Genomic DNA, 14050 nt, shown 5'->3' with positions numbered 1-14050 from the left:
CCTGGACCCACTGCACAAACACCACCCCATCCAAACTATTTGATCTAAAGATTTTCCACTCAATATTTGGGAAGTTAAAGTCGCCCATGACTACTACCCTATGACTTCTGCACCTTTCCAAAATCTGTTTCCCAATCTGTTCCTCCACATCTCTGCTACTATTGGGGGGCCTATAGAAAACTCCTAACAAGGTGACTGCTCCTTTCCTATTTCTGACTTCAACCCATACTACCTCAATAGGGTGATACTCCTCGAACTGCCTTTCTGCAGCTGTTATACTATCTCTAATTAATAATGCCACCCCCCACCTCTTTTACCACCCTCCCTAATCTTATTGAAACATCTATAACCAGGGACCTCCAACAACCATTTCTGCCCCTCTTCTATCCAAGTTTCCGTGATGGCCACCACATCGTAGTCCCAAGTACCGATCCATGCCTTAAGTTCACCCACCTTATTCCTGATGCTTCTTGCGTTGAAGTATACACACTTCAACCCATCTCCGTGCCTGCAAGTACTCTCCTTTGTCAGTGTTCCCTTCCCCACTGCCTCATTACACGCTTTGGCGTCCTGAATATCGGCTACCTTAGTTGCTGGATTACAAATCCGGTTCCCATTCCCCTGCCAAATTAGTTTAAACCCTCCTGAAGAGTACTAGAAAACCTCCCTCCCAGGATATTGGTGCCCCTCTGGTTCAGATGCAACCCGTCCTGCTTGTACAGGTCCCACCTTCCCCAGAATGCGCTCCAATTATCCAAATACCTGAAGCCCTCCCTCCTACACCATTCCTGCAGCCACGTGTTCAACTGCACTCTCTCCCTATTCCTAGCCTCGCTATCACGTGGCACCGACAACAAACCAGAGATGACAACTCTGTCTGTCCTGGCTTTTAACTTCCAGCTTAACTCCCTAAACTTGTTTATTACCTCCACACCCCTTTTCCAAACTATGTCGTTGGTACCAATGTGCACCACGACTTCTGGCTGCTCCCCCTCCCCCTTAAGGATCCTGAAGACACGATCCGAGACAACCCTGGCCCTGGCACCCGGGAGGCAACATACCTTCCGGGAGTCTCGCTCACGACCACAGAATCTCCTATCTATTCCCCTAACCATTGAATCTCCTACAACTATTGCTTTTCTATTCTCCCCCCTTCCCTTCTGAGCCCCAGAGCCAGACTCAGTGTCAGAGACCTGGCCGCTAGGGCCTTCCCCCGGTAGGTCATCCCCCCCCCAACAGCATCCAAAACGGTACACTTGTTTTGAAGGGGAACGGCCACGAGGGATCCCTGCACTTTCTGCCTGTTTGTTTTTTCCCCCTGACCGTAACCCAGCTATTCTTGTCCTGTACCTTGGGTGTGGTTACCTCCTTGTAACTCTTCTCAATCACCCCCTCTGCCTCCCGGATGATCCGAAGTTCGTCCAGCTTCAGCTCCAGTTCCCTAACACGGTCTTTGAGGAGCTGAAGTTGGGTGCACTTCCCGCAGGTATAGTCAGTGGGGACACCGGTGGTATCCCTCACCACCCACATCCTACAGGAGGAGCATGTAACTGGCCTAGCCTCCATCCCCTCTTACCTTACAGAATATAGCTGCTGTGTGGACTAACTAGATCTCCGCCCTCCGACTCTGCTCCCAATCAGCTACACTTCCTGTAAACTCCTGGCTCTCTTCGCACTCTTTGCGGAAATGTCGGAAACAAAATGAAAGGAGCACCTTACTCCCTCCTCACCTAACTCCCTCGGTCACCAAACTCTCACTATCGCACTCAAATGCACCAAATTCAGCACTCCCTCGGTCACCAAACTCTCACTATCGCACTCAAATGCACCAAATTCAGCACTCCCTCGGTCACCAAACTCTCACTATCGCACTCAAATGCACCAAATTCAGCACTCAGTGCAAACAAAGTCTGCACTGTAGGGGATCACTTTTATACTGTGAATCTAGCCTCTGAAAACTGGCCTAATCCAATTAACTAATTAACAAGCTCCAGCTGCAAGTGCCTACAAGTAGAAGCCTGTTTAAAGCTGATTGAAAATTCACCTTCTTCTAAACCAAACAGCAACTTTTAAGTTAATTAACTAAATAAAAGAAAGACTAAACTTTAGATAAAAATGAAGCCTTATACTCCCTCGGTCACCGAACTCTCACTATCGCACTCAAATGCACCAAATTCAGCACTCAGTGCAAACCTGAGTAGGGGAGACTAGGACCCGGGGGCACAGACTTAGAATAAAAGGGAGTCACTTTAGAATAGAGATGAGGAGAAATTTCTTCAGCCAGAGAGTGGTGGGTCTGTGGAATTCATTGCCACAGAGAGCGGTGGAGGCCGAGACCTCCAGCACATGGCTAAGAGTCAGTCTGGTTCAGTCAGACAGAGTAACCACACTTAGGTTAGCAGCGAGTCAACCTCATAGAGAACTGTGCTAACTGTGCTACTGGTTCAATAAATCAGATTGAACTAACTTCAAGGTCTGGAGTATCTTTTGTTTAAAGCTGCATCCAGTTGCAGCCTGTGTTATCCCAGAGTACATAACACAACATGCTACCAGGAGACTGCTTAATCTAGGTGGTTTACCTCAGTCCGTTCCGTGACGACCACCGAATGTATCCCGGCACCATGGAGAAGATTCAGGCTCCTCACCAGCTCAGGACCTCCGGCAATCTCAGTGCCAACTGGCGGACATTCAAGCAAAAGTTTCTGCTGCACATCAAAGCTTCAGAACTTGTGGGTGCGTCTGATGCAAGGAAGATCGCGCTTCTCCTCCCAACAGCGGGTGATCAAGCCATCAAACTCTTCAACTCTTTTCACTTCACCAAAGGCCAGGACAAGACAAAGTTTCAGACCATCCTGGATATGTTTGACAGTCACTGTGAAGTGGACACCAATGAAATCTTCGAGCGTTACATATTCAAACAGCGTCTACAAGGTAAAGATGAATCTTTCAACTCCTTCTTAACTAACCTCCGCCTGCTAGCGCTGTCCTGCAACTTTGGTGATATTGCTGACTCCATGATCAGAGACCAAATCGTTTTTGGAGTTCACTCTGATCCTCTGAGAGAGCAGCTACTGAAAATCAAGCATATGACCCTGCCAGTCACGACTGAAACATGCACAGTGCATGAGTACGCCAATAATCACTATGCCCGCTACAAATCGGCTGAAAATGAGAAACTTGCCTCCCACGAGGCAGAGAGTGTGCAGGCCATCTCCCGGCTGCAGCGCCTCAGCATTGATGAAAGTGGCCATTTTGCGCGCTTTTCCCGGGGCCCCACGCATGCGCGATGCAAACGGGATAACGAAGCGGCCGACACACACACTGCGCAGGTGTGATGATGCGAGGAGCGTCAGGACGCCGACGTTATGACGTGCTCGAACTGCGGCAACCCCCACTTAAAGAAACACTGCCCTACGAGAGGCAGGCGATGTTTAAACTGCAGGAAGCCTGGACACTATGCAGCCTTGTGCAGATCTGCACCGCCAGTCAGGGGCCAGCGCTCCCAATTCCTACGACGGCGTGTTCAGGGTGTGCAACAACGATTACAGGATTCTGATCCTGGCAGCACAACAAATCCAGAGGAAGAATGCCTGGACTACGCCTACTGTGTGAGCATCATTACCAAATGTGAATATGCCACATCCAACTCATCACAAATTCAATCCAGCCTCGCTGTGGATTCTGCGAACGAATGGCGTGCGGTGATGCAGGTCAACCACTGCTCCATCCAGTTCAAGCTGGACACAGGTGCTTCTGCCAACCTCCTCTCACAGGCAGATTTCAAAGGCATCGAGAAGCCCCCCAAGGTCCTTCCAGCAGCCTGCAGGCTCCTGGACTACAACGGAAATACCATCACGGCACTGGGATCCTGCCATCTACTCGTCTCCAACCGGAGCACCCATGCATGGTTACGTTTTGTCAAGCCAGACAGGGCATCCCTACTTGGCGCGCAGGCCTGCAAGCAGCTGAACCTCGTACAGCGGGTTTACACAACAACATCCTCCAATGTGGATATTCAGGCCGGCATTGAACATAGAACACAGAACATTACAGCGCAGTACAGGCCCTTCAGTCCTCGATGTTGTGCCGACCTGTGAAACCACTCTAAAGCCCATCTACACTATTCCCTTATCGTCCATGTCTATCAAATGACCATTTGAATGCCCTTAGTGTTGGCGAGTCCACTACTGTTGCAGGCAGGGCATTCCACGCCCTTACTACTCTCTGAGTAAAGAACCTACCTCTGACATCTGTCTTATATCTATCTCCCCTCAACTTAAAGCTATGTTCCCTCGTGCAAGACATCACCATCCGAGGAAAAATGCTCTCACTGTCCACCCTATCCAATCCTCTGATCATCTTGCATGCGTCAATTAAGTCACCTCTTAACCTTCTTCTCTCTAACGAAAACAGCCTCAAGTCCCTCAGCCTTTCCTCATAAGATCTTCCCTCCATACCAGGCAACATTTTGGCAAATCTCCTCTGCACCCTTTCCAATGCTTCCACATCCTTCCTATAATGCGGCGACCAGAATTGCATGCAATACTCCAAATGCGGCCGCACCAGAGTTTTGTACGTCTGCAACAGAACCTCATGGCTCCGAAACGCAATCCCTCTACCAATAAAAGCTAACACACCGTACGCCTTCTTAACAACCCTTTCAACCTGGGTGGCAACTTTCAGGGATCTATGTACATGGACACCGAGATCTCTCTGCTCATCCACACTGCCAAGAGTCTTACCATTAGCCCAGTACTCTGTCTTCCTGTTATTCCTTCCAAAACAAATCACCTCACACTTTTCTGCATTAAACTCCATTTGCCACCTCTCAGCCCAGCGCTGCAGCTTATCTATGTCCCTCTGTAACTTGTAACATCCTTCCGCACTGTCCACAACTCCACCGACTTTAGTGTCACCTGCACATTTACTCACTCATCCTTCTACGCCCTCCTCCAGGTCATTTATAAAATGACAAACAGCAGTGGCCCCAAAACAGATCCTTGTGGTACACCACTAGTAACTGGACTCCAGTCTGAACATTTCCCATCAACCACCACCCTTTGTCTTCTTCCAGCTAGCCAATTTCTGATCCAAACTGCTAAATCACCCTGAATCCCTGGTGAGAGACCACAATCATCGAATACTCCAACCACCCCGCCAGCAGCGCCTTATCTAAGACAAAGAAATCAAAGGGCAGCATGGTGTCACAGTGGTTAGCATTGCTGCTTACGGCGCTGAGGACCCGGGTTCGAATCCCGGCCATGGGTCACTGTCCGTGTGGAGTTTGCACGTTCTCCCCGTGTCTGCGTGGGTTTCACCACCACAACCCAAACATGTGCAACTCAGGTGGATTGGCCACACTAAATTGCCCCTTAATTGGAAAAAATAATGGGGTACTCAAAATTAAAAAAAAAAGACAAAGAAATCAATCTGGGAGTACACCCGGTACACATGCGGAAAATACGGAAACTCCTTCACCCGTGGCCTCGCAAACCGCCACAGGTCCGCCTCCCCGTGCATTCCATAAACCCAAACAGCCCCTTTGTCATGACCAAAACCTTCAGGGATCTAAGGCACGACCAGTCCAACCTAGGATCCAGCACCGTATTAACCCCCCCCCCCACCTGGCCATAATCAGCCGGTGCGTGTCCAGGTCCAGAAACTGTGCTAAAACCTGCCTTTTAACCAGGCCATTCAAACCCCGAACATTCCACGTAATTAACCGGGTTGCTTCCCCGCCGCCCCCTGCCGTCGATCAGCCCTACTTTAACCGGCTCCCCCAGGTCCACACCTCGCTCACCCTCAGGCTCTATCCCAGATGTCTGCCGCCATCTCCCCTTAACCAACTATGCCACACCAACTCCACCCGCCTTAGCATCCCCCTCCCTCACTCCACTTCCCCCTATAAACAAAGAAAATGAAAACCCAGCCCTCCACCACTCCCTTCCACAAAGCGACCCCCCACTTCACTCCTGTTAGCTCGCCCATCAGCTACCATAGTGGCCCCCACTCAAGGCTGCTCCTTTCCCCCCCCAGCAACTGTTGACCCGCAATTCCCCAAGAACAGTAAAACACACTTATCCGCTCTGCACCCGACCACAGTAAATACAACGATCCGTTGTCGTACACACCCATATTCACCACACTGGCATCTCCAAAGTTCAATGTCCTCACCTGCCTCCCAGTCTATGGTCTCTCATAAATTCACTTGCCTCCTCTGGTGTATCAAAATGGAATTCTCGATTCTGGTGCATGATCCACAGATGAGCAGAATATAACACTCAAACTTCCTTCCTTGCAGAGGGCTGCCTTGATCTGATTGAGCCCAACCCGCTGCTTGACTAACTCCGTACCCAGGTCCTGACAGATCCGCAGCAAGTTTCCTTATCAGGTGCACTTTCTCGACTCCTTCACCACCTCAGAATCTTCTCCTTATTGAGAAAATGATGCAACTGCGTCACCATCATACTGGGCTGCTCACCTGTCTTTGGCCTCCTCCTCAATGCCCTGTGCGCTCGATCCACCTCGGGGGGGGGGGGGGGGGGGGGATGGTCAAAGAACCCCTCCCCCCCATCAACCTCTTGAACATATTTGCCACCTACTTTGTGGTCTGCCTCAATCCCTTCAGGAAGCCTCACAATCTGGAGGTTCTGCCTCCTGGAGTTATTCTCCAGGTCCTCCACCTTCTCCCTCAGCCGCTTCTGACCCTCCACCATGAGTACCATCTCTGTCCCAAACGAGGCCAGCTAGTCCTAATTGTCCACCACCGACTCCTCCATCTTCTGGAGCGCTGAACTCTGCACCTCCAATCTCTGCTCCGCTCTCTCAATAGCTGCCCTGAGTGGCTCCACCACTGTAGCCAGGTCCTCTTACCTCTGCTGCTGGAACTTAGCATTCAAGAAGTCCACCATTGCTCAGTAGACCACTGGGCGGGCAACAACCCCTGAGCCCTCTGCTATCCTTCCGTCTGTCGCATTTCGAAAAACCTCTCGGCCAAACTGCTGTCTCTTACTCGTTATAATCCTTGCCTGATAAGCCATAAACTGGCCTCACCAGAGGAACATTTCTATCTCTCAGTACTCGTGCATCTCACACCAGCAAACACCCCCTAAATTGGGTGAAAAAGGACCAAACAATTCTGTATCGGGTGGGAGCCACCAAATGTGCGACCACTCACTCCGTGGCCACCACCGGAAGTCCCAAACCAAATTTATAAATGGAGTGACTCTGTTTAACATAAAATATCTGTCTTTGCTTCCCCTTGCGTTCATATGTGGTTATCCTAGCTCTGTTGGATTGTTAAAGGTGTATTTTTCAAATATCTATTACAGGATTGCCATTGATATTACAGAGCTCCTAAGGATGGTGGGTACTGGGTGAGTGGCAATTCGGGATCCATGGGACATAATAAGGGGACATGGACAGGGGGGTATGAGGGGGCATAGAGTCTAAAGGGGACATGGACAGGGGGGTATGAGGGGGCATGTGGATATAAGAGGCATGGAGAGTGACATGGAAAACATGAAGGAAGATGGGGATATGGGAAGTGGATGAGAGATGAGGGTGTGACGAGGGAAGGTTAGGGCACAGGGAGAATTGGGCCAATGTCCCAGTGAACTGATCTGGGCCTTCCGGCCAGTCTGTCTTGGGACTCAGCAAAACTGAACGCTGTCTGCTCCCATCTCCTGGAGATTACAAAATGATGGGCATGAGCAGAGTTCACAGGCTCAGGCTTCTGAAGTCTTAAATGGCCATCTTGCGTTTCCCGACCTCAACACTTTCTTTCATTTCCTATATTTCCATCTTGCATCCAGGGATAGTTACCACCCAGTCCTGCTCTTCCTTGAGCAAGGTCTCCGTTAGAGCCACAAAATCAAATTTCCTCATGAAAATCAACATCTATAACTCACTAATCTTATGAGCCACATGGACTGAGATGGGATGCACTCCCGCTGTCCCTGGCAGGGAGGGGGCAGACGATCAAATTGAACGTACTGCCAAGCTTCCTCTTCCTGTTTAGATCCATACCGATCTTCATCCCCAAGGCCTATTTCCACAAAGTAGACAAAATGATCATGGCATTTGTGGGGGGGACAAGTACCCAAGGATCCCTAAGTCGACACTGCAAAGGAGAAAAAATATGGGCGGTCTGGCCCTGCCGAACCTGCAGTACTACCACTGGGCAGCCACAGCCGAGAGGGTGAGGGGATGGACACGAGAACCAAACATGGAATAGGTGAGGCTGGAGGAGTCTTCCTGCAAGGGAACGACCCTCCAAGCCATCGCCACGGCAACATTCCCATCCCCCCATCAAAGTACGCATCCAACCCAGTAGTGGTAGCAACACTGAAAACGTGGAATCAAATGAAATAGCATTTCAGTCTAACCAAGATGTTCTCCATGGCCCCCATCTGCGGCAACCACAAATTCCTGCAGGTCATGCTTGACACCACCTTTATAAAATGGAGTCAGGACGGGGGACGTTAGCGGCCAGTGACCCTGGATGACCTGATGGAGGGCTTGGACCTGCCGACAGGACAGGAACTCAGGCACCTCCAAATCAAACACTTTCTGCGCAAGGAAACGGCAAGAAACCCCAGGGCCCTGAGTGACACTAGAGGAACTATGTGGCCGTGGTTCTTTGGGCCTCCTTAGCACCGTTCATATTTGTTATCTTCCTCCGGGAACTAATCAACACAGACAATAAGGAGGGGGGAACTGTGGGAACATATACGGATGGTTGCTGGACAAGTCAAGACTACCACTGGACAAAGCCAGTGAAATGGGAGGACGAATTGGGGACGGAAATGGGTTGGGGACTCTGAAGCAAAGCACTGAGTGGGGCAAACTCCACCTCCTCCTGCGCTAGGCTAAGCCTCATGCAGCTCAAAGTGGTACATAAGAGCTCACCTAACTGGAACCCGAATGAGCAGGTTCTTCCTGGAGGCAGAGGACAAATGTGAACAGTGCCAGGGAGGCCCGGCCAACCACGCCTTCATGGTCTGGGCTTGCCCCGGGCTTTTCAGGTTCTGGACAGCATTCTTCGAGGCGATGTCCAGGGTTGTTGGGGTGAGGGTGGAGCCGTGCCCGAGAGTGGCAGTCTTCGGGGTATCGGACCAGCCAGATCTTCATATGGGGAAGATGGCCGTCGCCCTGGCTTTTGTTTCCCTAATCGCATGCCAGAGAATCCTGCTCGGCTGGCGACTACCCCCAGCTGCAGACTGGCTGGCAGACCTGGCGGAATGTCTTCACCTGGAGAGGATCAAGTACACCATCCAAGGTGTCATCCCTGAACTGGTGCTCTGGGGTGTTGTGGGCTGGTGTTTGGGGTCTTACGTTGCTGTCCGGTACCACCTCATCGCTCAACGTGTCCTGGGGTTGTGACCGGGGGCGTTTGACACCACAAGGGCCCGCCTCATCGCCAGATCCTGCAAGGCACAAGACATGCCGCATGGTTGGATCACGGGTTGGGGTGGTGAAGGGGTGGTGTGGGTGAGGTGGGGCGATGTGGGGGAGATACGGTGGTGTGGAGGTGGTGGGGTGCTGAGGTAGGGGTGGTGTGGAGATATTGGCGTGGTGTGGGGATTGTGCCCTGCGTGCCATAGGGGCCCCGCAACTCAGCAGGGTCTCATTTGGTTTCCCAATGCTGATCTCTGCCTCGGCGAACGCCCTCTTCCCGGGCCCACTGACCAGATCCAGTGCCCACTGCTCCATGACGTAGGTCTGGCAGGCCCAACTCCAGTCTTCTCTCTCTCCCTGTGGTTGTCCACCGCCCTCTCCTGTGGAGAGGGGGAGACAGAACGTGCACAATGTTAGGCAGTCGGGCACCGGCAGCACATGGGGGTGGGCAGCTGGTGGCTTTTGTGAACAACCGTCCATGGTGGGTGGTATGGGTTCCGGCATGTGGTGTAGGGGGGGGGTGCAAGCAGACTGTCGGTTGGGGAACTGGCACCGGGATGTCTGCAATAGTATCGGTTACCTGAGTGTCATTCCTTCGTTTCCCGGAGATGGGCCATCAATATGCTAATCGACCCATGGCAGCACGGTAGCCTTGTGGATAGCACAATTGCTTCACAGCTCCAGGGTCCCAGGTTCGATTCCGGCTTGGGTCACTGTCTGTGCGGAGTCTGCACATCCTCCCCGTGTGTGCGTGGGTTTCCTCCGGGTGCTCCGGTTTCCTCCCACAGTCCAAAGATGTGCGGGTTAGGTGGATTGGCCATGATAAATTGCCCTTAGTGATCAAAATTGCCCTTAGTGTTGGGTGGGGTTACTGGGTTATGGGGATAGGGTGGAGGTGTTGACCTTGGGTAGGGTGCTCTTTCCAAGAGCCGGTGCAGACTCGATGGGCCGAATGGCCTCCTTCTGCACTGTAAATTCTATGATAATCTATGACCCATAGTTTCAATTCCATCTGGGAGCTGTTTCCCAAATATACATTCAGGCTCTGTGTCTGCTTGTTTTCTAGCATTGTCCACAGTTCCCTATATTCTTTGCGAGCGTCCATTTTGTATTCTGGAAGTGGCCATCCCAGGTGGCTACAAACACAACTGGACACAGGCTTCCAGTCGCAAAAATAAATTTCAACTATCAACCTACCACAAAGCCAGTTTTGGATCCAGTTTTCCAAATTGCCCTGGATCCCATGGGCTCTTACGTTCTTCATCAGCCTCCCATGTGGGAGCTTGTCAAAAGCCTCACTAAAGTCCATGTCGACTACATCAACTGCACTACCCTCAACTACACACCTAGTCACCTCCTCAGGTGCTGCTTGTTAAGTTTCTACCTAGCTCCCTAAATTCTGACTGCAGGACCACTTCCCTTTTCTATCTTTGCCATTGGTTCGAATGTTCACCCTTCCTCCTTGGGGTGCAAGGCAGCTGTCATTGACCCTGGCACCTGGGAGACAACACATCATCCTGGATTCATGATTGCCTATTTATTCCCCTCACTGTCAAATCACAGGTCAGTATGATTCTTCGAGTCTACCTTGTACCCCTCTCTGCAGCTGAGCCACCCGTGGTTGCCATGGACTTGGATCTGGCTGCACTTCCAAGATGACCCATCACCCTCATCGGTATTCAGAACCTTTTTGGATGGTATGATGGTCACCCATTCCCCCTCTCCCTGCACACTCAATCTGTGGAGTAACTACATCTATTAATGTTGTCTCCACGTGGCTCTCAGTCTTGTGGATGAAAACACAGCTGATTCCTTTGGCATGAGCTCCCACCTGACACTGCAGCTGGGCTGATACCTGTTTTGTGCCCTTTCCAGGTAAAGAACTTTCTTCTTTTCTTCTAGTTCTGGCTTTTCTTTTGCTGCGACGATATTCAGCAGCTGGTCCTCCAGCCCGACTGATGTTATCATAAAGTTCAACAGGGTAACCTGAAAAATCAAAGATATCACTTTGAGTTTGGAACAATTCCTGGCCATTGTTTAACATCGAGAATAAAGGGGACAATAATGTTCTGGTTCACTCCGAGTCCAAGTTGCTTTTAACTGGAGGCTCTGAGCATCTTTAATTGCCTTTCTCTTGTATCATTTAATATGAATGTAGGGTCAAAAAACATCTCCTCCCAACTAGCTCCAGCACTGCACCCACTCCAAGATGTTATACCTTTCCTGAGATACTGCATCAAGGGCTGAATGCCTGGATGATTCCTGGTAAAGGATTGGACAGCAATTACCCTGCACTGGGGACCATCCAATATTTTAAAATAAATTGCAGAGTTTGACTGGTTCTAACTCCATGACAGGAATAATTACCCAGGAAAAGTTAGAAGAATTAAAACCACTTCTAACTCCTGGGAAATTATAGTACTGATCCCCACTGACCACCACCACACTGCACTGAATGGTCAGTGGGGGGGCTTGTGGATGTTCAACTGGGGGGTTTGTCCAGTGGGTGGACAGTTGGGTGATCAGTGGGGTGGTTATTGGGGATGTAGCTGGGGCGAGATGGTACTAGTCAGTGGGATGGGGGATAGTGAGTGTTCATTGGCAGGTTGGGAGGGCAGTCGGGGAGGCGTCTTCAGTCCCAACATGGCTGTTACACCAGGGATTCACGATTTTGGGGAGAGCTCTCTCCAGTGGTGAAGTCCACAGCGCACCAACTTGAATTTGCACCAGGCTGCTCCCAGCTAACCCTGTTTGACATGAAGAAGGATTACCTTGACTGAAACCTCTGGGAGGTAATGAGGGTTTCGAAGCCGGGTGGTCATGTAGAGCTTGAAATCTCTTGAATATTGTACGATGGTCTCTCCAAGGCGAATGTAATCCATTCCTCTTTGTTTGAACGTTTGCTTCAGCAGCAATGGCTCCAGAATGGGATCGAGTTCTTCCGAAAGATTTTCAATTAAAACTGGATTTCCAAACTAGAAAATAAGAATGCACAATTTTAAAACTGAGCAATATTCGTAGGCAGAAGGCTGACATATATTGTCTGATATAGGGGTATTGTGCTTCTTGAGTTATGCTGCTTCAGATAACACAGGCTGCTACTTGATGCAGTCTTAACTAAAGGATGCTCCAGACTCTGAAATGAGTTCAACGTGTTTATTGAACTGTTAACACAGTTCTCAAATGAGTTCGACTCTCTGCTAATCTAACTGCGGTAACTCAGTCGAACTGTACCAGCTTGCTCGAAGCCATGTGTTGGGGTGTGATGTTGCTGATCAACCCTGTCTAACTCTCTAGATGTCTGTCTGTGGAAATAGGCAGGGTGTGAATGCCTCATCCCGTTTATAGTGTTTATGTCATGCCCCCTTGTGGTGATGCCACCTCTGAGTATCCTAACTGCCTATTGGTTGTGTCCTATTCTGAGTGTTCATTGATTGGTTGCATGTTTGCATATCATGACATCTCCCCTTTTTTTTAGATGTATATACATGGGAATATGTCTGTCTAATGTGACTGACTGAGGAATACAGAACAGAACAAACAAAACAAATGCTCAGAAGCCCAGTCTCTGAGGCTTGCGGCTGATCCTCGTCGACCGCCGGAGAGGTGGTGGAGGGGATGACAGTGTCTTGACAGGCGAGTGGGAGGCATGACTGGTGGTCTCGTGGTTCGAGGTGCCTGGATGTGGCAATTCGACACGTGGAAATGGAGGGGAAAGTGGTTGCGGGCAAGCAACGTTTCGCAGTGCCCTTCGATTCCTTCGCACAATGGAGCCATCAGCCATACGTATGACATAGGATCTGGGCATGGCCTGTCAAACAACGACAGCCAGAGCAGACCACCCACCATCCGGTATCTTGATCCTGACCGTGTCTGCTGGGGATGTCTCTTTACACGCTTTGATGATGGTCCGTGAGGTGAGGTCTGGCAGCTTCAGCACCTCAGGATAGTTCAAAAAGTTATTGATGATTAAGATATAGTCGCGACCATTCGCGTGGAATAGGTCAACGCCAACCGTGGACCACGGAGAGGTCTCTAGGTCATGTGGTTGGAGCGCCTCCTTGCTCTACGCTGGTTGGAACCTCTGACAGGTTTCGCAGTTCAGGACCATATCCGTGATGTCCTGGTTGATGCTGGGCCAGTAGACAGCTTGCCGGGCCCTGCGTCTGCAGTTTTTTATGCCCAGGTGTCCCTCATGAATCTGCCGCAGCACCATGCTCTGGAGACGTAGCGGGATGACTATCCTGTCCAGCTTGAGCAGGATGCCGTCGATCAGCGTCAGGCCGTCCTTGACGTTGTAGAATTGAGGGCATTGCCCTTTCTGCCAGCCATTGATGAGGTTGTGGATGACTCGCTGCAACAGGGAGGACAGTTGACCGTCTCTTCTCGGATGAAAATGATCTTCTCATCTGTTGCCGGGTGAGTGCTTGCACACAGTTGTACCTGCAATTCAATGTGCTGGATGATCTCCAGTGGGTCACTGGGTGAGTTGACGGAGCGGGACAATGCATCGGCAATGATGAGCTCCTTGCCAGGTGTGTACACCTATGAAATCATAGCTCCAGAGTTTGAGCAGAATTCTCTGCAAACGAGGCGTCATGTCGTTCAGGTCCTTTTGGATGATGTGGACAAGAGGCCTATGATCCGTCTC

General features: G+C 50.6%; 1 protein-coding gene across 1 annotated transcript in view; it reads right to left on the bottom strand.

Annotated features, from left to right (window-relative positions):
* LOC140388180 (dynein axonemal heavy chain 3-like) overlaps positions 1 to 14050 on the bottom strand; it is a 1528048-nt gene that overhangs the window by 312324 nt on the left and 1201674 nt on the right. The window contains exons 62-63 of the mRNA XM_072471941.1: positions 12171 to 12374; positions 11255 to 11385 (exon numbers count right to left, since the gene is read on the bottom strand). Of these exons, the coding sequence (XP_072328042.1) occupies positions 11255 to 11385; positions 12171 to 12374 (335 nt within the window). The remainder of the gene's footprint in view (positions 1 to 11254; positions 11386 to 12170; positions 12375 to 14050) is intronic.

The sequence above is a fragment of the Scyliorhinus torazame genome, chromosome 13 (assembly GCF_047496885.1).
Source record: "Scyliorhinus torazame isolate Kashiwa2021f chromosome 13, sScyTor2.1, whole genome shotgun sequence".
NCBI classification, from domain to species: Eukaryota; Metazoa; Chordata; class Chondrichthyes; order Carcharhiniformes; family Scyliorhinidae; genus Scyliorhinus; species Scyliorhinus torazame.
Note: the sequence above shows the minus strand (reverse complement) of the source record. Positions and strands in the feature narration are given on the sequence as shown.